At 43.7% G+C, this 27,605-nt stretch overlaps 1 protein-coding gene across 1 annotated transcript in view; it reads left to right on the top strand.

Annotated features, from left to right (window-relative positions):
• Positions 1 to 7,300: 7,300 nt before the first annotated feature.
• Positions 7,301 to 27,605, top strand: part of LOC147456268 (uncharacterized) — a 45,230-nt gene continuing 24,925 nt past the window's right edge. Inside the window, exons 1-4 of the mRNA XM_086514788.1 lie at positions 7,301 to 7,773; positions 14,029 to 14,128; positions 14,215 to 14,374; positions 14,515 to 14,610. Coding sequence (XP_086370914.1) covers positions 7,413 to 7,773; positions 14,029 to 14,128; positions 14,215 to 14,374; positions 14,515 to 14,610 — 717 coding nt within the window. The 5' untranslated portion in view covers positions 7,301 to 7,412. The remainder of the gene's footprint in view (positions 7,774 to 14,028; positions 14,129 to 14,214; positions 14,375 to 14,514; positions 14,611 to 27,605) is intronic.

Genomic DNA, 27,605 nt, shown 5'->3' with positions numbered 1-27,605 from the left:
TGACCATTCAAGAAATCTATAAATCAAATACTGCAAGAGGAAAATGGACACTCTTGCACGGGGGAAGATTGTACCCAGTTCTTGTGTGTTTCTTCTCTCCCCTCCTCTCTTCTCTCTTGCCATGCCGGTGTGTCACTCCACTATAGTAGGCGCATCTACACAAGCTCTTCTGCTCTCTTACGCGTTATATCTCTCTCTTTTGGCGTACGACTTCTATTTTGTGCTCATGGTATTTGCCGGGTATGCATATTTGTATGTTTCATGGGTTGCAATATGTTCTCTTTGGTATTTTGCAGGGTCTTCCACGCATCTGTTTGTAGCACTCCGCTCTTACGTGGTACGATAAGTTTTGAGTAAACCCCCCTTCTTTGCTCTTACATGCTAATACCCTCTCTTTGATGAAGTGGTAATGCACCTCAATGTGCTTTGTTCTTACATGAAACACTGGGTTTCAAGCCAATTGTATGATGATGATGTTGTTACAATAGATGACAACTGGCCACTATACATGTACTCCAAACTCTTGAAGTAGCAGTCCCAACCATGCTACCTTACATGTTGCCACTGCAACAACCCTATACTCTACCTCTGTACTCGATAGAGAAATTGCAGGTTGATTCTTTCCGCTCTATGTGATAGCAACACTCCTAAGTGAAAACATCAATGCGTTAGTAGACCTGCGATCGTATGTGCTACCGGCCTAATCTGCATTTGTGTGTACCATAGAGTTGCAAGTCCATATCATCCCTATAAAAGAGTGCATAATCCAAAGTAGCACTCACATAGCACAATGTGCACCTCACTGCATCCAAGTGTGGTTTCCTGGGAGACTACATAAACTGACTCACCAATGCAACTGTATAGCTCAAGGTTAGACGTGAGATAGTCAAGTAGATCAAGCTACCCACAATCTTCCTGTACATGGTAGCATTCTCAAGTACTTGACCTACATCATTCCCCAACTTCAAAGTTTGATCTAGGGCCATTGAAATCAGCTTACAATCAGCCATACCATATTTTTCAACATGTCCAGAGCATATTATCTTTGTGGTAGCCATACACCCTCTTTTATGCGAACAATTTCAATGCCCAAGAAATACCCCAAGTCTTCCAAGTCTTTCATCTCACAATCTTGCATAAGTAGACCTTGTACACCCTTTACTTCAATCACATTATCACCTCCAACAATTAGGTCATCTTCATAGATGTATATCACCACAATTCCTGCCTCGTTGTTATGTGCACACATTGAATGATCTACATCACACATCTCAAAGCCCAAAGAAATGAGGAATGCCAAATCCTCTTATACCAAGATTTAGGTGCTTGCTTCAGCCCATACAATGCTTTCTTTAACCTACATATAAGCTCACATAGACTCATATTCTCATAAACCTGTATACACAACTTCCTCCAAGTCTCCATTCAAGAAAGTATTCTTTACATTCATTTGTTTCAACACCCATCCTAAAGTTGTGGTCACTGCAATAAACACACAAATAGTAGCCATCTTGGCTACCGGGTTTCTCCTCATAATCGATCCCATAAGTTTGTCTTTGCATAACCTTTGGCCACAAGCTTGGCCTTGTACTTGCTCACACTGCATCATTATTGTGCTTTATTTTCTAGAACCACTTCCATCCAATTTCCTTCTTTCCCTTTAGTAATGGCACCAAATCCCATGTTCCATTTGCATCAAGGGCAACCATCTCTTCATCCATAGCTTGCCACCATTTTTCATCTTTACAACATCCTCAAAACACGTGGATTCTACCTCCTCAGTAATCTTCACCATATATGCACAATGATGAGCCACATAATAGTCATAAGTCAATATCTGCTCATGATTTCTTACTCTTTCAAACCTACATGGTTTAGGATCACTTCCAAGTGCCTTGTTCCCTATTTGCATCCTTCTTGCACCCGGAGTCTTCACAGAGGGTATTCCAAACTCCTCATCAGAACCACTGCTATCATTATCATCATGATTGGCACCCAAACATTATCACTAGATTTTTCCACATTTGCAGACATAGTATTCAGTATGTGCTTCACCAGAAATAGCCTCCCAGGTTCATCTACATTCCTGCTAGTGGTTGCATAATTATTTTTTTGTCTCCTGTTTGGACAGTCACATTCAAAGTGACCATGTCTCCCACAATTCTAGCATACTACATTTCCATCTTGACTAGTATTATTACGCTATGCATTTCCACAACCTCTTCAACCACCTTTGTTCTGTCTTTGATTGTTATTCTGCTATTGTGCTTGGTGGTTGTCTCTTCCTCGATGTTCTCCATGACCTGTACCACATCTTCTTCCTCTTCCTCTGTTGTTGAAGAGGACCTGTTCAAAATTATTTCTACCATGTGTAGAGAAGTCTTCCTCAAGTTTCTTCTCTTCCACAATCAGTAAGAACATTAAATCTATAAATGATGGAATGTTCTCTTGAAGATGGATACCAGTCTTAAACTGTTCGTATTATGGACCCAAACCTTGGATACATACTTCCACTTTATCATCATCATCAACTATAACACCAATTGATGCAAGCAAGTCACATATATTATGTATCTTCAATGAGTAGTCACTGATAGACAAGTTTTTATTATCTATTGTAGAGAAGTCTTCCTTAAGTTCTTTCTCTTCCACGATCAGTAAGAACATTAAATCTATAAATGATGGAATGTTCTCTCGAAGATGGATACCAGTCTTAAACTGTTCATATTATGGACCCAAACCTTGGATACATACTTCCACTTTATCATCATCATCAACTATAACACCAATTGATGCAAGCAACTCACATATGCTATGTATCTTCAATGAGTAGTCATTGATAGACAAGTTTTTCTTCTATAATGTATTCAACTCAGTCTTCAAATGTAGCTTTCTTTCTTTTGTGTTGGTCCCATCCAACAACAATAAGGCACCCCGAGCCTCCTTAGGGGTGTGAGCATTATATGTGCCCGATCATAGTGTCATGCACACTCACCAAAAGCAAATACATGGCCTTGTTCCCTGATTCCAATCTTTAAAAATCTTTATCTGCGCAGCACTTGCACCTTCCTTTGGTAACATTGGTGTTGTCTCATGTTCTCTATCAATGTACTCTCAATAGCCTTTATCCATAAGGAGATTTTTCATTCTAAACTTCCAAGCATGGAAGTTGTTCTTATCCAACTTCTCATTGACAATCTGGTTAAGTTCAACATTGTTAGACGACATGTTTTCAACCCTTCAATGAGTCACTGAGTAGCCTACTAAAAATAGTCACTTACCACACCCAAAACCACAATATATGTACATAAACTTGTTTCACAGTGCCAAACAATATTTTTGAACACTGCATTCAAAGTGGAGCTTTTTGCACCACCAAAATGTAGATCTGCAGAATCTCAAATCTTAGTGTTCCTACATGCGAACGCACTCCAACTCCAAAATGGGGACTGAAATGCCCAAATGGAGGTCTAGTTGCACAATCATAGGATTGTATAGAATCCCAAGATGCACAATATCCCAAAAAGAAATCACCTCAATTGTAGATCATTTGACAATAGCTCGCGAGAATCCCGAGACTGCTTCCTCTATTGCTCTTGCTTGCTGCTCCAAGCTCCTCAGACACAACCAAGCTCTGATACCATGTTAAGAGAGAGGGTTTGAGCTCTTGCAAGAACACACACACTCACATATATGGAGACAAACCATGTCCTTCTTCTTTTTTACTAACTCAAGATAAGAGGTCTACAAAAGAAACATAGGGAAAAAATAACAACTTAAAGGGAAACTAGTACAACGGTCTAGTATGAACCGCTAGTGAGTGAGGTGAATGGATAAGTGTGTCATCACTCCGGTAAGTAGAACAAATGAGTGTAATATAGCTGTAATATCACTACCAAAGATATGTGTATCCACCAAGGCATGCCAATGATGTGATGACTCTCGGTGATAGTCATCTGGGATTCATACATGTTGAGCTTGATGTCTCAACATCCTTTAGTCTAAGGAATGAGTTGCCCATCTTTCAAGATGCCATTTCTTTGCTGCAAACATGTTGAGAAACCAAAGATCTATGGTATTGTGGCCCATTGATGGATGGAATGTATTAGTCTTTGGGATATTGTCAAAATTGTATGGATGATCATATTATCATTCTTGGAGCTCTTTTATATGAGGGTTTCCCCAGAATTAGGAACAAACAATTTAGGTTTTTGATAAGCTTCTTGTGGCGGATGTCATCTGAGATCCCTTGAGATGAATGGATTGTAGGATATGCAAAGCATGTCCAAGGCCAAGAAGCTCTGGGCCATTTTCCAAGGACGCACGCAAAGGGCGCTTCTTCAAATCAATCTTGAAGGCATGTGGCATCACACAAGATGTTGACATGGGTTGAGCCAAGATGAGATAGCTAGTGAAGGGTTGTTGAGAAATAGGACAAGGGTTACTTCAATTGATGAAAAGAGAGGGTTTCTCTCAAGCCCAAAGATTTGTTTGTAGAAAGTGGTCTTTTGGAATGCAATGACTACAAGACAAGACCAAAAAGAACTTTGGAATGTGGTCTCATGGAACTCAACTTCTATAAAATATGACAGAAAGGGATAGCTTAAGATGCCACCATTTTTGAAAACCAGAAGGTAATGAATCTCTTTTCAAGCATTATAGACCCGAAATGAAAAGCAACCCTCCTATACTAGAGGAGAAACAAATGTGACCCTTCAACACTCAAGGAGAAGCATATCGTAATCCTCCAAATTTGGAGGACGAAAAAAAGTATACAGGGGAAGCACATGTTCTCTACGGTTTATAATAACTGGGGGAGAACGGTGACACCACCCCGCCATACCATCATAAAATTTTTGTTTTTTATTGCAGGCATGGCATGCAAGCACACAATGTGTAGATGAAAATGTTTATAACTATCGACATCAGCTAAAATCTGATTTTTCATTCTTGTGAGGTATGGACGATTGAGAACTTTTACACGTGCTTTGGGATCAATTTTGACACAAAATACAGGTACATTACTATCCTTCCATTAAAGCATATTCAAGAATGATTTGCTGTACGAATGTGATTGCAATTGAACTATTCCCTACAAAGTAATTATGGCACACTATTTGAGCTCTCACTAGCAAGAATAAAGATTCCAAAGCAATCGCACTGAGGGTAGATCTGTCTAACCCGGTGTAGAAGGTTCTCTCTCTCTCTCTCTCTCTCTCTCTCTCTCTCTCTCTCTCTCTCTCTCTCTCTCTCTCTCTCTCTCTCTCTCTCTAGCGATTCCATGTGTATCCTAAACTGAGCAAGAAGTAGGCAAATCCATTTAAGCCACAATAGAAGGTTCTCTCTCTCTCTCTCTCTCTCTCACGTGAAGTGGTGTCAAAGATTGTTTTGTTGTTGCTTCTTTCTTGTGAAGATGAAGACTTCTCCTTTTTCGAAAGTGCCATCATTGGCAAGATACTGGCAACCTTGTTTTTAACAATTATCTTTTGCTACAACGTGATATGCATGGATGGGGATGGCCCGTTGTGTCTGATGCTAATGTTGATTTGTAGAGAAGCATAGTTGTTGCTACTGCTATCGAGTGGTTGCTTTTGTAGAAGCATCAACAGGGATGTCAGTTTTGTTGATGAATGGGATGCAAAGCTCTTGTTCCTGCTGCTCGGCACACTAGGACTTAAAAATTATCTTGAGTAGCAATACTTGGAAAAGTTGATTTAGGGTCTCATTTCCATGAGGCCAAAGAGTGGTAGATTGGTTATCCTAGTTCCTTCTCGAACAATAGGTCTTGGGGTCAAAAACCCTCAGATAGACCTTAGCTGATTTAGGACTTTTTGTCCTTATGAGTATCCTTCTCTTAAGCTCTCACCCCCCTATCTAAGTAACAAGCTATGTGCATGAACTATCTAATAATTGCATGGATGTCCTCGATACCAAGAATGGCCTCTTCATATCTACAAAGAGAAAAATAAAAATAAAGAGAGAACCATGAAAAAGAAATGGTAGATCCATGTTTGTAGATCTGCATTGCCATGATCCATGTACCACTACCTTACAAATTATGTACGCTGATAGGCGATTTGACTTTAAATATGAGAATGCCATCCAGGGGTACAAACCAAGGTGTGTGATGTAGCCCTTAATGGTTATCATTTTCGTACATGAGGAGGCATTGGGGGTTACTTTCTCCCTCTGAACTCAAGGGTGACCTAGGTGCATAGTGTAGGTTCTAGGTCTACATGTTTTGTTTGCCTAATAAGTTTGCTAAGCTATCTTGTGTTGTTGTGTGTTTTTGCAATGCGTTTAGCCTTTATTCGGGAAATGTCATCAAATGACGTGGAATTTTTTGTGACATTTTAGTGACGATGTGTGAACTTACGACATGGCAATGATGACACGATGATTGTTGATGTGGTAGTGATAATGTAACACCTTGCTGAGGTTATGTTGTTTGCATGGTGGCAAGCTATACAATGTGGGTATCAACTCAAAGCTCTTGATGAGACCTTTCCAAAAAGCACACTTTTATGGTTGAAAGCTCAATCTTGCAGATAAAGATTTTATTTTTTATGTGGGGGGTATTGATACATTTTGAAAAATTCTGGACTTGCACACATATGTAGGTCGTTTTAAAACTTTGTGGACTATTTAGCGCACATAATTTTGAGGAGTACAAGACCTCCTCACCTTGGGATGACATAGACACATTGCTTTGCAAGGGGACTTAAGAATGTGTTGTCTATGTACTACTCTCACCACCATAGCTTGACAAAACGATTCACCACAAATTTTTGTTCACTTAGCTTGCCTTTATAGACCCCCGCTAACCGTTCTTGCAATATGGGGGACTCCCATGTTTAAATGGAGTTATATCTGCTAAAGCTTTTGTTCCTTGGCCCTATTGCGTAACGTAAGTACCACTTTCATAAATCCTTCATGTCTTCTTGAGCTCTTGACACTAAGATAGTGCACAATAGTGAGTTTGGATGCTTCCATTGAGTAACAAGCTTCTCTCTGGCGCCTCTTCTTGAGCACCTCATATGCCTAATGTAAACAACAAACCGGTCACTTTGTCGCACTGTGCCCTTGGATGGGGACCATTTTTTACGCCCTTCGTGCGCCAATTCAGCGTCAAGCATCTATGTAGAACACCCTTTGTGCCAAATAGCTTATGACCATTGACCTAAGCCATGATGAAAATTACAAAGCTTCTCCTCTTCTTCTCACTTCGTGGCCACGTGCCCACATGTTTTAATACAACGAAGAGTTTGAGAAATATCTGTTACTCCAACCGTCAACGACGTGCGTTCGAGACTCGAGAGGCCTCTCTCTCTCTCTCTCTCTCACACACACACACACACACACACACACACACACACACACACACACGTACGCACGCACAGAGCAGACCTGTAATGGCGCTCGCATCCCCAATTGATTGCATTTCGCTGCCTTGCGACCTTCCATCGCGGGTGGAAGCTGCTCCAAAACCTCATTCTTTTGTCCGTGCAAGCTCTCTTCTCTCTCACCGCTTATCGATTGCGTATCAGTCGTTCAGAGGCCCTTCCAGATGGGTCTGCCTAGCTTCGACAGCTTCTCCAGGGCCCCTTGACGATCCTGATGGGCATGATGAAGACGAGCTTGACGTTGAGCAGGCGCTTCATTTGGATGGCCAGATCCCCTCCACTTCAGATGCGCTTCTCAAGCAAGTATCTTCTCGTGCCTACGACATGCGGCGGCGTTTGGAGCAGAGTAAAGACAGCAGCAGCTATGATGGTTGGTTCTCCCTCATATTTTCTGAGAGTTCCAGGGTTAATGTTTTAGTTTTGAGTAATTTAAACACGTTAAGTACCTTAATATGTCTTTGAAGATCGAGTTGAATGGTTGATTAGGGCTTCAGCTGATTTTTCTGGTATTCAAGCAAGCTATGCCCAGCCATTTGTGGTCTAGTGAGAAGACAACAAACAATGCCAAACTAGTGAGCAAGTACGAAGTACTGCGATTTGTTCACATCTTTTGAGGCTTTCCCTAGCAGGAATACTATCACATGCGCCAACAATGCCTCTTATCGAATTAAATGAATGTAATCCTTTCTTTGTAAGGGCATGCAACAGTGAAGAAATCTTTGCAAAGATCTTGGTAAGCCTCCTTTAACAGGTATGCAAGCCCAATAAGCTCCTCATTTTATGCACGTTCTTCAAATGTGGCTAATTTTGTCTACCTTGGCGGGATTCATACAAACACACTCATGAGGGATGAAGTTTAATGCATAGTTACCAGAATGGGAAACCGGAACGGGAATGGGGAACGGGAACGTGGAACAAAATGCCATTCCCTGTTACGGGTACTCACGTTTGAAACACGGAACGGGGATTCGGAACGGGAACTTGGAATGGGAACGGGGAACGGAGACCTGAAAACGGCCATTCCCTGTTACTATGGTTTAATGCCACAGCATAGTGGGCGAGGGCATTAGTCTTTCTCTATGCAAGAGGCAGCAGCTTCGGAGGAACACACGGATATGCTTGGATTGGATGTGGTCATTGGTATATTTCAAGGAGCCTACGGTTCTTGGATGCATTGGTGATATCCTCATTATTGTATGGGATACAGATTTGGGGGCGTAGTTGCTACCGTTGCAATTTTTATAGTCGAATGTATGATGGATAGTCACTATGATGTCCAAGATGGTTCAATAGAAGGCCGTAGGGCCGTATGAGGTCGTTAGAGAAGAATTGGGAGCTACACAAGCTCTTGTGGGAGCTTCCAAGTCATTGAGATGCTAGATTGGCAACCATGGGGAGAGGTGTTGGTATGCACAAATGTCAGCCTGGTATCACTTTTATGGCTTTGCTATAAACAACTTGCCAAACTTTTAGTACTCCTAATCTCCTTGGATGCACCATCGCTCACATTTCCTTGTTCAAAAATCAACAAGACTCTTGGATAAGATCTTCTGCAACTTGATATAGAGAGGACGTGGGTGACTCCTTCTTGAGAGTTGGGAACAAAATGGCTTTTTACAAAGTGCATTTTCTTCACATTACTAAGGATGGCCTTATTTTTTCTGCCGAGACATGGATTCACGGCTCACGGGCTTGGTTTCATAGGACAGCTTTGCACCTCCCTCATCAATTGCAGAGAGAGACATGTAGATACACTTGATTAACTCCGTAGCGAAGATATTGGACTAAGAAGCCCATGTGCTGTGCCTCAAGAAAATTCAAGAACATGGTCTATGAAGTCTTTGGTCTCCACTAGTGCTTGGTCTAGTAAAGCATCATAGCCTATAACCTTTGTACAGGGAACCTTTATCTATGAAGTCTGTGGCCTCCACTAGTGCCTGCTTCAATAAAGCATCATAGTCTGCAACATTGTTACCTAGAACGAAAAATCGGAATGTGGAACTGGAAGGGGAACGGAAACGGGCAATTCCCTGTTATACAGATACTCACGTCTAAAACACGGAATGGGGATTCGAAACGGGAAGTTGGAATGGGAATGGGGAACGGAAGCCTAAAATTGGCAACTTCTTGTAACTATGGTTTGTAACCTTTGTCTAGGGAATCTCATATATGGTTTGTAAATTGTATGTGATCATGGAAGAGCTCTTTGGAACTAAAAATATCAAGCCCTGTGAAGGAGAATACTGCATGAGGATGTCCACACAGTGGCCCCTACCTCAATCGAGTGGCAAGAGATTTTCATGGGCCTAAACCATAGAAATGAGCAGTCAATCACATGGATAGAGGAACATTTGAAGGCGATGCAAACCTCATCAATTGAGAAAAATCAGTATCGTAACTTTCTCACAATAGTCCGTAAAGGGAGAGGCACTTGCATAGTTATGTGAAATGGGGAAATGAGAATAAGAACGAAACCAAAAGTGGAATTGGCACTACTTTTGGGGAGTTTTTAGTAATTGTAGGGAGTGGAAATGGAGAGGGAACTGATGATGGAAACAGAATCGGGGAGACGGGGAAAAGAATGATTTTTGGGGAGTTTTGTGTAATGGTAGGCACCTGTGACCACTGACTTGTGACTGGATCTCCAAGAGCCAATAAAAGATTGAATTGGAGTCTGGACAGCTCAAGGGCATCAAGACTGGCACCTCAGTGCCTGTGAGTGCCTATCTTTGTGCTCTGCCAGCATGTCCAGCTGCTCTGACGGACTCTTTGGTCTGATAACCTTTCACCAGGGGCCTATAAGGAGTCTGCTCCACATCCTCAATACACTATCTCTCTACCCGTCTATAAATAAGGATAGGGTTCTCCTTACCATGGCTGCTTGCCTGCCTATCTCTTATCTTTGTCTTTGCTGCCCACTTTGACTAGTCTACTGCTTACTCTTGACTCCTTTAATGTTTGTCCAGCTCGCATGGAGTGCCCCGTGCTAAGCAAAGATCTGTTGTGGCTGAGAAGATTGCGACTCTCTTTATTGCTAGCTCGGGGAAAATCCTTCAAGTGACCCATCATTTGACAACTGAGGCACGGCCGATTGTAGTGGAGGTTCTTGCTATATCAATGTCTTTCATTCATAGCACATCGAGCTCCTTTGTGGTAGATATACATGACTAGCCATTGAGTCATTGTGATAGTTTGCCAGTGAGCGTGATACTTCATGTTGGTTTGCATAGGTATCATCTTGGTTTGAGCTACATGGATTAGTATGGACAGGCTACTTGCCCCCTTTTGAGTATTCCTTGGTTGCACTATCCCTCACCCTCACACATTTAGAGATTAGCAAGATAATCTAACGTGATCTCATTTCTTTGGATTCTAAAGGACTTGGCAGTCCCTGCCACACGGTTGGGGACAAAGATGGCTTTTTATTGAGACCATCTTCTACGCGCGACAAATGATGGGTTCATCTCACGCCTTAGGTATATGGACACCCACCTATTACATGGCATTAGATGTGCTATTAGTCAGCTACGCACCTCATCTCACGAGTTGGAGATAGAGACAGGGTAGCTAGAGGCACCTTTGTCTCCTGTGTCTCCTCTTCTTATGGATCTCTTAGCTTTTGATCTGACTCTGCTAGAAGTACCTGTCAAAGAAGACTCCCACAGAGCCTCTTGCCCCTCGTGTCTCTCTAGCTCCTTTGTCTACTCTTGCCCCTAGTGTCTCTCCATCTCCTTCGTTTGCTCTCTGTGCTCATGCACTATGCTGCGATAGTCTAGCATCAATTGCACTCCTTGTGTCCCTGCTTCTTTTGTTAGGTTCTTCTGGGGTTCTTCTTTAGGTTTAGCAGGTGTTTTAGCTTTACCCTTAGATTCATTTTGAGAGTTCTTTTCCGAAGGATTAGAGGAAGATGGGCTAGAAGAGTTACCATTCTTACCATTCTTACTTTTCTTACCGTTCTGTGGGTTCTGAGGAGTCTGAGATTACTGTGAGAAGACTTGTTCTCCTTGGGCTTTCCTTTGTTGTGCTTCATCTCTTGCGCGAGAGCAATCTCTACCGCCTTGTTGAGATCTATGGGGTCAAGGACTTCGACATCGAACCTGATATACTCGTCCAACCCGAAAATAAAAGCCTCTTTACGTTTCTCATCCAATTTTGCGTAATTGGGTGCCAAGCTGCAAAACACGGTTAGAAAAAGACGATTGGGGTAGCATTTTGCTTGAGATTGCACCAATCTTCCTTTAACTGCGCTAGGTATTGAGGTGGCATGAACTGCGCCTTGAGCTTGTCTTGGAAGTCGGCCCAACTGAAAGAAAGGGGCACGCCTTCCTCCGCTTCCTCTAGGTGCACGACTATTTGTGCCTCTTGCCACGCTTGATACCAATTACGCTGACTGGTCTGATCTGAAAACGTTGGCTTTCATAGATTAGTTCTTGTGAGAAAACGTTGGGTTGAAGCTAGTATGTCTTGTGCTCCTACTGGCTCCCAGGTGATCTGCCTTCTACTGGTGCCCAAGGGGCTTCATTTATAGGTTTGCCCTACCTAGTTTTCCAACAAAAATCACTTATTAATAAATTAGTGAAAAATTGTGTATTTTGGGAAAAAAAGTTATATGCTCTGGAAAATGCTCATGCTAACTGACTCTCTTGTGCAAGAGAGGGTATGCAAGGAGTGCAACTGATGCTAGACTATGGTAGAAGCGTGTCCACGTGGGGCAAGTGGAGTGCGCATGTGACATCCCCCCCTGTTAAAAGTGAGGCACAACTGTTGAACTTCTATCTGTACTGCTGATGTTGACTGATGAATGCTTCTGATGCTGTGGATGCACAAACCAATGCAGATTCCTTCGAAACCAGGGACTGATGGTACTGTGGGTGTTGTGGGTATTGCTGGCGATGCAAACACCGTGTAAGGGTCATTGTCCAGCCTTACTACGATTGTCGAATATCAGCCTGAGCTCTATACCAGATAGTGCTGACTCTGCTTGCTGTAGCAAGAGTTGTTCCCTGAACACTGACTGTGGTGAAAACATTACCGGTCCTGATGGATTGAGGTTTGGTTCCGGAGTCCTTTCCAAAGGTTCAATGAGGAGGGAAATGGATGCACGCTATATGCGAATGTGAATGCAGAAGAGGTTAGGGATCGTGTCTCCAACTCCTTCGATATCCGCATAAGAGGCAAGTAGATCCTAGTACTCAAGATCTGGGTTTTCATGTATCCGATGTCGATCTTCCTTTGAAGACATGGCAATGTAGATGGGATCTGGTAAGTCCATGGTCGGGACTCAAAAGATTCTTCAGGAAAAAAAAAAAACTGAGAGGTTCCTTGGGTTCTTGAGGTTCTTGGTTCTTGATGGTTCTTCTCGAGTTCGCGAAGCCGAAGCACGCACAGAGCTCTGATACCAATGTCAGGTGCAACGCGCACAGTGCTCTGATACCAATGTAAGGTACAATGGAAGTGAATGTTGATATTGCTCAAGATGAGTGCTCCGAACTGTGCTCAAGGGTTCCTTTTACTTATGGAAGGGAGAGCCTTCCATTTCCTTTAGAGAGAAAGTGCAACGATCACAAACAAAGTGAATGCTACTGTGAATGAATGTGCTGAGAGAGAGAGAGAGAGAGAGAGAGAGAGAGAGAGAGAGAGAGAGAGAGAGAGAGAGAGAGAGAGAGAGAGAGAGAGATGAATGAAATGAAATGTTATATTAACGTCTTCAAAAGGCCATAGTGACCTATGAGACCAGAAAGTTACAAGGTGGTGGATCTGATACAAAGTCAGAGTAACAAAATAACAACAGTACAAAACAAAGATATATACTGTGGGATCCTAGATTGGTCGATGTGAACTAAGCAAAAAAAAAAGCAAAAATGGGCAGCTTGCTGGGATAGCTGAATCACAAGAGATCTAGCATCGGTCGTTGGCGGATCTCATCAATCTCCTCCATGGTTAGTAGTCTGACAGGGCGTTGTGCATGTCTCAAACCCTCCTCCAAGGGCCCCTTTTCTCTATGGCGAGAGAGGTCTATGCTATAGATTGCACAATCTGGTACAATGGTCTAGATGCAATGGACTTGCCGACGATGGCGACGACTATGACGATGAGGGCGAGGACGGGGTTGAAATTTGAAATTGAAAGGACTGATCTGCTGAATTCTGAAACGTTGGCTGATTTGGAAAATGCTGGCTGAATTCGGCCATGCGGACTGGTCTGATTTGAAAACGCTGGCTTTCATGGACTGGTTCCTATGAGAAAACGCTGGCTGAAGCTGGTATGTCTTGTGCTCCTACTGGTTCCCAGGTGATCTACCTTCTACCGGTGCCCAAGGGGCTTCATTTATAGGGTTACACAAATGACATGGGATGAAATTAGATTGAGTCTGCTGCTGTGTCACATTGCCTTTGGGGTTGCCCAAAATTCACAGTGAGATATGCTTGGTCAGAACAAATTTGGAGTAAAGCTCAAGTCAATTGCTCACAACGTGAAGAAATGGAATGTGGTCAGGGAAAGTGTTCGATTTTGCTAGAGTGTAAATCTATTTACAGAAGGAAAACTAACTTTGGTGTGCTGAAAGCATTTACAAGTTGAGATTTTGGGAGAGATGCTCACAGTGTGCCATCTGTTTGTTTAATAGTGCTGGAGTCCAACCCTTGGAGGGAAGATCCAAAACCAGTATATGTACTTGCCCAGGAGGAAAATAAACTTCTTACCATGCGCACAAGGAGAGCACGGAGGTAATTTTTTTCTCATCCTGGGCAAAGCTTGTGATAACTTTAGCAACTGTTTTTAACTCCTCTGCAATCTGCGTTATAATGTGCAGTGAAGTGGAAAACGAATTAAGTCTTCTCTTTCCTAAACGAGGCAGTAGGAGGGGATCCAATGGGCTTCCTCGTTCATCTTCTTCTCTTTCCAAGTCTTCAGCTTCCTCGCCTGACACTAGGTTTCGCATGGCTGTGGAGGATGTGCGTGAGGGAGTTTTGGTACAACAGCTTTTCACCCTTTATCATCACATTTGATCTTTGCATCAAATTTCGTCTCTCTTCTCGAGGTTCAACCACTTTGAGCTGAATTTGTGGTATGCATGTGGGATTCAGAGTTTAAGCAATGCTTTATGCATCAGGTATTTGAGGACGAGCAGGAAGCAACCCAATATTGCAGCCTTTTGGATGGGCAAGGGAAGGGGTGCATGGGTGTAGCAGAATTAGATGCTTCTGATGTAAGTCTATCTGAATGCTTTTATTTTTCCAAAAAGTGGCATCCTATGTCAGGAATGTTTATTGTCTTGTAATTTATTCCTGAGTCTCTTATCATTTAGGATTTCACAAGGCACTGTTTCATATTGAATCTGGAAAATTCCCTAGTCCACCTTCCCTTGTAAGCAACTATGGTGACAATCTGGATAAAGTTGGCCTTACTCCATTAACAATTGGTCAGATCAATATTGCTGGTTTAGAGCCCCACCCAGTTTCTGGATACTGGGCTATGGAAGGCGATCGAAACGGAAGCTTGTTTCAGGCTAGCCAGGAATCTTGCAGATGTCTGGGGTTTAGGACATTGGGTGAATGTTGGTCTGGAAGGCATCTCTGATGTTTTTGGTGCAAGTTTTCAGTCACTCAAAATTGTTCTAGAAAATTACGGACTCGTAATTTCTGAAGTGAAGAGCTCAAACTTTGGATGTTTTTTTAATAGACTAGCTCAGAATGTTGTGAAAAAGGATCATGGACGGTGTGATTAAGTGGGTGGCTGAGGTGAGGAGGTGCTCTTGTGATTGCAATAGTTCTCAGCACTTGCGTGTAAGTCTTAGTTTCTCGTGACATGCACATAGGCTAGATATGCCATGCGGACATGCTTGTAGACTAGGGGACCCCAGGTGATTTTATATCGGCACCATTGGATCTTGTCCACAGAACCTTCATATCCAGTTAGATCCATTAGACTAGTTAGGACCCCTGCTGCAGAACCCTCTTCCCCAAGTTGTAACCTGTGGGATTTGTTGGTCTCTGTCAAAGAAACTTTGCAGGCATCCGGGGACCAGTGACATCAACATGTAGCCTAGGACTAGTAGCATCACGGAGCATGTGATGTGTGAGCGTGCATATGCATTCAGCTAGTGTGCTTTTGCCAGTACCTTTTATGAAGATTCAACTGAAGGTGACTTGGAATAGTTTAGGGGGATTTATTTAGTTGAGTTTGATGTCTATTCATATCATATATGAACTCTTGTTAGAATCAACATTTAGGGAGTGTATAATTGACTCTTTGGGTCCCATCGGGGATCGTCAGGGGAAGAAGATTTTGCCAGTAGCTTAGGGCCAATTCAGCCCCGTCCCTTTTCCAGAGGGACTTTGCAGTGAACCTGGCAGCTATTGCTAGGACATCAACCCGCCATAAAGGTGTCCTAAATCTGCCAGAAATTCATCCCAGAATCACCCTCTACAAAGGAGTAGTATCTGCATTTTTCTGCACCCAGGTTCAACCACAAGAACCAGGGTTGAGCAAGGGGATCTCTGTACACGAACAATCCAGAGCAGTATCAAATCAGCACAGAATTAAGTCAGCATCTTAGAGGCCATTTTCAGCCAAATAGAAGCACAATTTGGAGCCTGTCATCCTCTCCCACATCAGCCCAAGAGGTGTCTTTTCAGAGGAGTGATGTGGAGCGACCACGGAGGAGGAGATCGGAGCATTCCAAAGAGTCGTCAGCTTGCTACCAAGCATCCATCAGTTTGATCTTCACCAAAGGTGCTCATTGCATGAGCTTAATGTACACTTGTATGATCAATTTTGTGCCATAAAAAGAATATTACCTCTTAGGTAAATGAGTGGAGGGCCCTTGGAGGGGTTTGTGGGTTCCCGAGTGTGGTGTTGATCTCTTTCCTGCTCCCTAAGAATAGCCTTCTTCTTTTTAACTACCTAAGAATGAATAGCAGTTGTGAGGCTTTTGGAATTGAACCTGTGAACACATCCTCTCCAAACCTCCTAAAGCTGCATATGCCCTAGTATAACTGGCCTATACAACGTAGAGGGCGGTACTATTTCAATCACCTGTTAACTTTACACAGAGCACTGAGAAGGGAAGAGAACATAGTTGCGTCCAGCGACTAGAATGTCACTGCGCACACGAGACCGACACTCTGTAGGCCCCAAAGACTGGCGCCCCTTTCGGTATTTCTTTATTCAAATTAAGGTAGACGATCCGACCAGTTAGCACAAGCTTTCACAAAGCTGTCCAAACCTGGCGAGGGCTGAAAACCTGCGGCTGAAAACGCAGGTTTTCGACCTGATTTTGGCAGCTTAACGGCGCAAAAACCCCTGAAGGTCAAAAGCACCTGTCTAGGACGGATTCCCTCGCTATCTGGAAGCTTTTTGGTGAGCTGTCACAGAAATTCAGCGGGCTGTAATTCCCTGTTTTTCACTGCCGGGTGTCCAAAAGCCTGTACACGCATCCCAAGGCTCTCACGAGGCTCCCCCGGTGTTCCCTTGCAGTTTAGGTGCGAAACCCTAAACCTGCAGAAAAACACAGCTGGCTGTAATTCGCTGTTTCGGATGGTTTTTAGCGGAGCGAACACGCCTACGCGTGTCCCAAGGGCTCCTGCACGCAATGGGACAATTCCCCTGTGAATTGGACGAGTTTTCACGCGAGAAAACTCTCCAAACTCGCAATTTCTCGCGATGGAACTGTGCATACCTGTGGGGGATTAGCAATTAGCTAATCCGGTTCCTGTTCAGAAGGCTCTTGCCTTGGCAAACGCGCATAAACCCCCAGAACTGTTCATGTTCAACTGAGTAGCCCAACTAGTGGGGCATTACCATATGTGCCAAAGGGGAGAGAGAGATGCACGAGAGCAAATCATCGCGCTACATGAGACAGAGGAGAAGGCAAGCTTTCCATTAAAGCTGTAGACCTGCACCTACTACTCACACACACACTGTAGGTCACTTATGAGTCAAATCAGCCTCCTCTCTCAAATTGGGCGCCCCCTCTTGCTAATGGAAGTGGAAAACTACACCAGGAGCCGCCATGTGTCCAGTTTGCCCCTTTTGAGTTAATTCTCTAGTTCCCACTGACTTATAAAGTTATAAGTGACTTTCCGAGTGGCCCAGATTTCATTTGGCGCACACAGGCTTCAATACTCATCAGAATTCAGTGCTAACTGGCCCGACCAGTCCCAGACTGACCGACCCAGACTCCCGCTGTGAGAAACCTATTCGGCCGCAACCGTTTCACACTGGCCATGCAATGTCCCCTTGCACCTTTTCAAGGGTTCCGGGAAAAACAAGTAAAAATAAAAATAAATAAAAATATCTAGTACTTATTTACGGAAGGCAACAGGAAAAATACACCTCCTGGTGACACACCCCACCCTTGAAATACTGCAAGCGACCTCGCTTGCATGCCAATAATACATGCAGTATCTTTTGATTTCACATATATTCTATGATGGGAATCCAAGATATACATGCTTCCGGAAATGTAGCGTTGGACCATTAAACAATTCCACCAACCTGGCTACGACACATATATCAAGCATAGAAGCCTTCTAGTGTACTCTGAAGCACAAACTTCTCTGGCTAAATTCTGTATGGAAAGAGTAGATACAATTTCTTAACTACTCTCTTGAGCATCATGAACCATGCTCTTGCCTTGCTCCAAAAAGGCTACATCAAGTCACTGTGGGTTCCATCTAAAAGGCTTCAAGATACAATTGCAATAGTTGAGGTGAATCAACCAATTTAGACTCTTCCATCCATTTGGCATCCAACGATGGATAGTTCTTGAACTTCACCAAATAGCGTCTTGCAACCTTTCCTCTAACCTTTCTTTCTTTATGTGTCAATATCTGTTCAGGAACAAGGATTTCATCCAATTCTTCCACTTCGGGTTGTTCCTCATGAAGCATATTCTCGAGCACATTACCAACAAAGGGTCTTAGAAGGCTGACATGAAAAGCATTATGTATTTTCCAACCTTCTGGTAGCTTTAACCTGTAAGCTACATTGCTGATCTTTTCTGAAATTTGAAAAGGACCATAATATCGCATACTGAGCTTAGGAAACAAGCGTTCCTTGCCTTTCCTTTTCCTTAACCTGGCCTTTTCAAAGCGCAAAAGTACCCAATCACCAAGTGAAAATACAAGTTCACGACGGTGACGATCAACAACTTTCTTTTGTTTAGCCTGAGTCTTCTCAAGAGCAATCTTTATCTTCCTGTATGTTTCATCCATATCTTGCACTTACTTGTCTGCCTCAAAAATCTTGTCCTTAGTCTGCAAAATGGGCGGGACTTTCTTCCCTCCTTCCACTATCTCAAATGGTGCCTTACCTGTTGACGTATGCACAGTGTTATTGTAAGCATATTCAACCAATGGAAGATGGTGTTCCCAAGTTGCCTTGTGCTCTGACACATAACATTTGAGCAGGTCCAGAACAGTAGAATTTGCCTCTTCTGACTGTCCATCAGTTTGCGGATGAAACGAAGAAGAGAACTTTAGCGTAGTGCCCATGTTCTCAAACAATGCCTTCCAGAAAAGACTCGTCATGCGTGGATCCTTGTCACTGACAATTGATTGAGGCATCCCGTGATATTTAAAGATATTGCTCATGAATATCTTGACCATGTGTTCTGGCTTTATCTTCTTCCTCACAGGAATGAAATGGGCCTGCTTACTGAACCTACAAATGATAGTCCAAATCCCATCATTGCCTGTTTGCGTCCTTGGAAGATCAAAGATAAAGTCCATTGCTATGCTTTCCCATGGCCTATCTGGGATCGGCAATGGCTGCAACAATCCCGGTTGCTTTTGTCTGTCAAGTTTGACGTTTTGGCATACTAAGCATGATCTTACAAATGTGTCAACATCTTGACGCAAAGTTGGCCAATAGAAGAATGCCTCAACCCCTTTCACTGTCGCATCAATTCCACGATGCCCAGCATAAGGTGGAGCATGACTTTCCATCAAAATCTTTGGCCGTAACTGTTTAGTAATGCATAATTTTCCATGCATCATGAGAAAGTCATTCTTAAGCATATAGTGCTCATGATGTTGCCCATCAACAAGCTGGTCATAGATCCTTGCAAAATCTGTATCTTCAGCATATTGTGTCTTCATTTCGTCTAGTTCACAATGGTACGGAATTGACACTGCTGAAATTTGGGGCTTTCGTGACAACGCATCAGCCACCACGTTCTTTTTCCCTTGCACATACACAATCTGAAAATGGAACATTGACAGATGTTTGCCCATCGCATGTGCTTCTCAAACAACTTCCTCTGTGTGAGAAAATATCGCAAGGTTTGATGATCCGTTTGGACAACAAAATCAGCCCCTAGCAAATAGTGTTTCCAACTAGTGAGAGCATGAATTAATGCCAGCAATTCTTTCTCATAGACTTGCAAGTTCCTTTCAGTCTTCAAAAGAATTCTGCTCTCATATGCGACTACTCGGCCATTTTGCATTAGAACTGCACCAAGACTATGGCCACACGCATCACACTGAACCACAAAAGGTTTCGAAAGATCTCGCAAAATGATTACCGGATCTGAAGTCAGCTTCTCTTTCAAGTGTTTGAACGCTAAAATTTCCTTGGCTGTCCACTTGAAAGTAACTCCTTTTCCTTGTAGTGCATGGAGTGGAGAAGCAATCTCAGCAAAATTTCGGATGAACCTCCTGTAGTAGGAACATAAGCCTAGAAAGCTTTGAATGTCATGTACGGACTTCAAGTTTGGCCATGACCTAATTGCTTCCACTTTAGCGGGATCCATGCGTACCCCATCCTTTGAAACAATGTGCCCAAGGAAGTGAATCTCTTGCAAAAAGAATTCACTCTTCTTTGCATTAATGAGTAGCCTATTCTTACGTAACTCATTGAAAACTGCAGTCAAGTGATCCCTATGCTCCTCTTCAGACTTCGAATAGACAATCATGTCATCAAAGAAGGTACCCACGAAGTTTCTATGTGGTCTAAAAATTCTGTCCATCATTCTATTAAACGTGGCTGGAGCATTTGTGAGACCAAATGGCATAACAAGAAACTCATAGAGACCAAATGTTGTCCTGAACGTAGTCTTATGGACATCTTCTGGCCTAATGCGTATCTGATGGTAGCCACTCTTTAGGTCTATCCTTGTAAACAATGACGCTCCCTCAAGCCGATCAAGAATGTCATCTATCCTCGGTATGGGGAACCTGTTCTTGATGGTATTCTTATTCAAGGCGCGATAGTGAATGCACATGTGCCATGAACCATCCTTCTCCTGCACTAAGAGTACAGGCGAACAAAAAGGGGATGAACTGGGCTGAATCAGCCCCTTCTCTAAAAGCTCGTTGACCTGACTCATAATCTCTTTCTGCTGGGCTGCACTAACCCTGTATGGTGGTCTATTCGGTGGACTAGAACCTGGCACAAGATCTATGGTATGATCCTGAAGTCTCTCAGGAGGTAACTCCCCTGGCAAAGAGTCCGAAAAACAATCACTGAAACCACTCAAAAAAGTTGACCTCTCTTTATCTAAGGTAGACAAATTAGATACAACTTGAGGTACTTCTTTTGCAAAGATCAAGTACGCAGAAAGATGATTCTTTATTACAGATGAAATAGCAGAAGCAGAAACAACTGGAACAGACTTGCCTTCAAGCTTTACATCAAGGACATGAGTCTTTCCTCTATGTACAAGGGTAATCTTTTTGTTGTAAGTATCCACCATAGCATGTAACCTGTAACACCATGGGATACCCAGTAACACATCACAGCCCTCAAGTGGCATAATATGAAATTCTTCCGCATCCACATAGCTCTGAATGTGCAAACGAAACTTTCCCAAAATGGGAGTAACAGGCTCTGAATGACCTGGGCATGCCAAACCTGCTTCCCCTGTCATACCCATTTCCTCTGCATGAATGCCCAACTTTGATGCCAATTCCGGTGATATGAAATTTGCACGGGCTCCTGGATCAAAGAAAACCAGCACTGTCTAGTCTCTAACTTTGCCCCAAGCTCTGCACAGCTCCGTGGCATTTGTGTTTGGCTGGTCTCCAACCAAATCTGAAACAAGTCCTGCACTTGGCTTTGGCTTCTTCCCTTTATGGTCCGACTTGTCATCCTTATCCTGTGATTTCTTCTGTGGGCATTCATTTGCAAAATGTCCTTCCTGTTCACAAATATAGCATTTCTTGGCCTCCCTAAGAGCTTTCCTTTCTTCAAAAGTTTTGCTAGAAAAGTGCCTCTTTTGTCCTTGTCCTCGTCCCGAAGAAGACTTAGACTGCTTCTTGGACGTATCACCTTCTTCAGTGGAGGGCTTCTTTGTGGGAGGCTCAGAAGGCTTTGCTGCAACATTGCCCTTGGCTGAAAACTGTTTGCCTTGGGACCCTTTCTTGTGGCTATTAAATCCATCGGAATCTCCCTTCGACAGATTGCTGGCCACTCTTGCATTCTCTATCAACTGAAACATATTCATGACAGTAGTCTTTGTGCAATAGTCCCTGATTTTCTTGGGCAATCCGCAACAGTACTTCTCAATTTGTTCTGACAATGGCACAAACCTGTAAGAGGTGACTGGCAACAGTGTGGCCCAAAACTGTTTATTGTACTCTTTCAGATTCGCACACTGTTTAGCATTCAACTCGTGCCATTCTGTCATCACATCCACTTCAAAGGTGTTTGTCAACCATGCAGGCGCAAAAAGCTGTTTGAATTGGACCCACGTTGTTGGGGCTTGACCCTGGTTCAACAATGCGGTCCACCATTGAAGCGCATTCCCTTTCAAGAAAGTGGCAGCCTTGCGTATCTTCGAAGATTCCGTGAAGTTTCCTCCAGCATAAGCTGCATCGAACTGCTGTATGAAGGTCAAAGCCTTCAATTGGTCCTCAGTTCCTCTAAAAGTTTCAAACTTCACTCCCTGCCCACCTTCCTTGTAATCCTTAAGCTGACTCAAAGGAGCCACATCATCATAAACAGGTGCCTGTAACAGTGGTGCTCCATGAGTGTTCATTCCAACACTCGCATCAACTGTTTTACCTGTCATATCTGCATTTTGTACGTATGGCTGCGAAAAACCAGCCATACCAAATTGTGTTCCAGACACTCGAAACTGGCCATAGGCACCCTGAAAACCTGGTTGGACACCCATGTTCGCGTACATAGGGTTACCCATGCCTGTTTGCATTGTCCCGAACACATTCCCTGGCATATAACCTGTGGAAGGTCCAGCCATAGCTTGAAACACTGAACCACCTCCAAAATAACCAGGATAAGTATTAGGTAATGGAAGGGTCTGACGCATAGTGTGTTCATTACTCCCTTGACCATTCACAATTGGTTCCTGTCCAGCTAAAGCAAGTTGCTTTGGATCATTGGACACCGCTAGTTGCTCAACCACATGGGCTGTCTCTCGAGCATCATGAGTCGTCTGCGCATTGGAAATCTCCTTTTCTTGCAACGGCTCAGTCATGCCTTGTGTAGGAGGCTGAAAACCCTGTGTCGGAGCCTGTAAGAACTCCTGCATCCTTGGGTTGTTAGCCAACTGCTGAAACATATCCATGCAACAACGCAGTTGAGTTCTAAACAACCTGTTCTCTTCTTGAAGAGTTGAAGGAACTTTCTCCATGCCATGTGAGGAAGATCCCTCTTCAGGTACTTGGTCTCTCTTCTCTGCCAGAACGACAAGCTCTATGTTGCTTTCACCCACAACAATCCACGCTGCACTTTTTGAAGAAAAAGTGACTATCCCGTCGATGGAACCATATAACCGGCCTGTACAACGTAGAGGGCGGTACTATTTCAATCACCTGTTAACTTTACACGGAGCACTTAGAAGGGAAGAGAACACAGTTGCGTCCAGTGACTAGAATGTCACTGCGCACACGAGACCGACACTCTTTAGGCCCCAAAGACTGGCGCCCCTTTCGGTATTTCTTTATTCAAATTAAGGTAGACGATCCGACCAGTTAGCACAAGCTTTCACAAAGCTGTCCAAACCTGGCGAGGGCTGAAAATGCAGGTTTTCGACCTGATTTTGGCAGCATAACGGTGCAAAAACCCCTGTAGGTCAAAAGCACCTGTCTAGGACGGATTCCCTCGCTATCTGGAAGCTTTCTGGTGAGCTGTCACAGAAATTCAGCGGGCTGTAATTCCCTGTTTTTCACTGCCGGGTGCCCAAAAGCTTGTACACGCATCCCAAGGCTCTCACGAGGCTCCCCCGGTGTTCCCTTGCAGTTTAGGTGCGAAACCCTAAACCTGCAGAAAAAAACAGCAGGATGTAATTCGCTGTTTCGTATCGTTTTTAGCGGAGCGAACATGCCTACGCGTGTCCCAAGGGCTCCCGCACGCAATGGGACAGTTCCCCTGTGAATTGGACGAGTTTTCACGCGAGAAAACTCTCCGAACTCGCAATTTCTCGCGATGGAACTGTGCGTACCTGTGGGGGATTAGCAATTAGCTAATCCGGTTCCTGTTTAGAAGGTTCTTGCCTTGGCAAACGCGCATAAACCCCCAGAACTGTACATGTTCAATTGAGTAGTCCAACTAGTGGGGCATTACCATATGTGCCAAAGGGGGGAGAGAGATGCACGAGAGCAAATCATCGCGCTACATGAGACAGAGGAGAAGGCAAGCTTTCCATTAAAGCTGTAGACCTGCACCCACTACTCACACACACACACTGTAGGTCACTTATGAGTCAAATCAGCCTCCTCTCTCAAATTGGGCGCCTCCTCTTGCTGATGGAAGTGGAAAACTGCACCAGGAGCCGCCATGTGTCCAGTTTGCCCCTTTTGAGTTAATTCTCTAGTTCCCACTGACTTATAAAGTTGTAAGTGACTTTCCGAGTGGCCCAGATTTCATTTGGCGCACACAGGCTTCCATACTCATCAGAATTCAGTGCTAACTGGCCCGACCAGTCCCAGACTCCCGCTGTGAGAAACCTATTCGGCCGCAACCGTTTCACACTGGCCATGCAATGTCCCCTTGCACCTTTTCAAGGGTTCTGGGAAAAACAAGTAAAAATAAAAATAAATAAAAATATCTAGTACTTATTTACGGAAGGCAACAGGAAAAATACACCTCTTGGTGACACCTAGTCAGTCTAGTCTCTGTTGCTCTCCTCATGGAGAAAATGAGGCCACTAATAACCACCCTAAGGTAAGTGTACATATCTGTGTACTCCACTCGGTCCTGCCCATAAGTAAAACTGGGTGCTGATTGCCTAACCCATTCTGCTGTAGTATTGAATACCATAGCCTTGGTCTTCATAAGGTTAACAAACATACTAGTATCCTGCACAAATGTGTGTAAAGCATTAAGATGGCGTTCACTCAAGTGAATCTGAAATAAGCATAATATTGTCTGCATACAACAATAGGGGTATCCGTGTCCTTGCCAAAAACGCTCCTCTATCACCCTCACTCTATGTAGTCCGAAGCCTCATCCACATACATGCCAAAAAGAGTGGGGGATAGTAGGAAGCCTTGTTTCACCCCAATGGTGGAATAATCTTTGACATCCCCTAGGGACTACGCACTCGTCCTGTAATTGTCTTGTACAAGGCCATGAACCCCCATATGAGCTCTACAGCCTCTCAGCTCCTGTAGTTTGCACATCAATCTGTCCCCAGGGATTGTATCAAAAGCTTTGCGGAAATCCACAAAGCTACAATGAATTCTCCTCCCATGAAATCTGCTCTCCTCAATAATAGCTCGTAGTGTGAGAATGTGATCTAGGGCAGAGAAATCCCTCCTAAAACCAGGTTGGCCTTGCGCTTGGGTGCCCTCTCTCTCTGTCCATTTACTCAGCTCATACTCAATGATGGATGCATATAATCTGGCTAGTGTGTGCCCAATCATGCTAGTACGGTAATTCCCATGCAAAGTAGGGTTCTGAGATTTGAAAATAGGTACAATCATGGACATGCTCCAAGTATCAGGGAAACCCTCACACAGCTCTATTAAACATCAATGCAAGAAGATCAGCCAAAAGATCCTTCGCATGTATAAAATGCTCAGCTACCAAGCCATCATGGTCATATGCTCTCCGAGTTCTCATCCTATCAATAGCCTTCTTTACCATCTCTACAGTAAAGAAAGCACAAGTGTGTAGGCATGCTTTTGGTGGATCTGGCAATAATTGTTGGTCCGGGGCGATGTAGAGAGAAGTAGCATACTCACCCCATAGGTGTGTAGATGTAATAGCTGGTGCTGGGGAGTGCTCATGAAACAATTTCCAAGCCTCACTCGAGTCCTTGCTCAAGATAATTGATATAAATCTCTCTCCAGTTGAGCTAGGTAAGCTCTCTTCTTTTGTCGCACAAGGTGCCAAGAGGTAACCCGTGAATGTATGCTAGTGATGACGCCCATGAGTTCCTCCCTCTGTAGTCTGACTCTCATCCCCCTTCACTCCTCATCATATCATCTGTTGTGGGGCATCTTCTGAGAACAAGGTGTTGTCACTAACCGGTGACGTGGCATGGCCCTAGCATCAAGTGGGGCAGTAGACCGGACACATGGCTGGCAGACAAACCCGGAAAAAGCGCTGACATGCTGACATGGCAGATTTCCGGATTTTGCGCCGTAAATCCCGTTGACAGTGCTGACGTGGCTGGCTGTACGGATCCCCGCTTTTCACGATGACAGTGTACGGAAATTAGCTTTTTGCGCTGCTGAAAATCTATGCAAGCTAATTGGGAAGCTTTTGGGAATAGATGCTTTATTTTTACAAAGATTTTGAAAGAAAAGATTTTGGGGCTGCGTTTGGGCATCTCTTGTAACCTTTAAATTGGTGGGCAGGGCCTCACAACTCAGAGCATATTGACGTAGAGTCTGAGAGTGAGAGCCCTCTCACTCTCTTGTACTTTGAGCACAAATTAATACAAAAAGAAATACCGAAAGGGGCGCCAGTCTTTGGGGCCAATATCTCTTGGCACGGAACTCCGCCGGTCTGTGTTGAATCAATTGTGAATTGTTTTGAAGAGAATCTCTGCTGTGTCGCGATAGAATCTTGACTTGGTGTCCAAGTTTGTTATAGTGGTATCAAAGCACAGAAAGATTCTTCTTCTACGGAGGATTTGATCCTTTTTGCAGCGCGCACAGCTTTTGAGAAACAGTCTTCGTGTCTCGACCTCGGACTTATTAGCCACTCCCACTCTTCATACATCGCGCATTGGGCGTGCTCCCGTCTACATCGCTCTGTCTTATAGGGCATAAAGCCATTAAGAATCCCAGATTACACATGGGTTCTCGTGAAGAATCTGACGGAGATGACACCTCTCAATGGGAAGCCAAAGAAAAGTTGAAGATCCGGCGCGGGAAACTGAAGAAAAGAATGAAGATTTGGGCAATTTTTTTTTGGACAAGTTTGCCAGAAAAGGAGTACAAAGGTCAACTGCAGATTGGCATATGTGTGAACAAATTGATTAAGTACTCAAGGGACCCGAGATTGGTGATACACATGAAGAATTACCTGATTGATAAGATGGCGTGTGGCCATTGCTTCTCCTCTCAGGTAGGGAGTAAAGTTGAAAAGACAGACAAGTGGAGAAAAGAAAAACCTGTACTGGCAGAAAGACATGGACAAGCGAAGCAAAAAGCAAAGCTTCGGAAAGGGCAAGAAAAAGGCAAAGAAGCCTAGATTTCACCCAGTTTCTGACAGTTCGGACTCCGACGATCACAAATTTTACGCAAAGAAGAAGCATTTCTATAAAGCCAACGAGTATGACTTGAAGATAAAAGCAAGAAAGTTCGAGAATTTAAAGAAGGTGGGCAGTCAATTAAGTTTGACACTTTTTCTGGATTCCGAGATGCTTCGAGGGCTTTGGCCTTCACACAGCAGTTTGATATAGCTTTCTCTGGAAGGCATTACTTAGAGCACTCCAAGATTCGGAGGGCTACCTCTTTCTTCAAGGGAAATGCTCGAACATGGTGGTCCACCCTTCTACTGAACAAGAAAGCGCCACTTAAATGGCTGAAATTCAAAAGGCTTTTTTATTTCTTCTTGGCTGACTTGGGAGTACGAACGAGATATACAAACTTGTCACAAAGTGATGACATGGCTGGCCGAAACCCTAATTCTGCTGAAACCCTAAAATTAAAAACCCTAATTCTGTCCAAAAGCCTAATTCTGTTGAAACCCTAACCCTATAATCAGAAACCCTAATTCTGTCCTAACCCTAACCCTAACCCTAACCCTAACCCTGATTTGCTGACGTGGCGGACTGACACGTGG

The sequence above is a fragment of the Adiantum capillus-veneris genome, chromosome 6, assembly GCF_014529385.1.
Source record: "Adiantum capillus-veneris isolate H3 chromosome 6, ASM1452938v2, whole genome shotgun sequence".
NCBI lineage: Eukaryota > Viridiplantae > Streptophyta > Polypodiopsida > Polypodiales > Pteridaceae > Adiantum > Adiantum capillus-veneris.
This window is presented reverse-complemented; position numbering and strand designations above follow the sequence as displayed.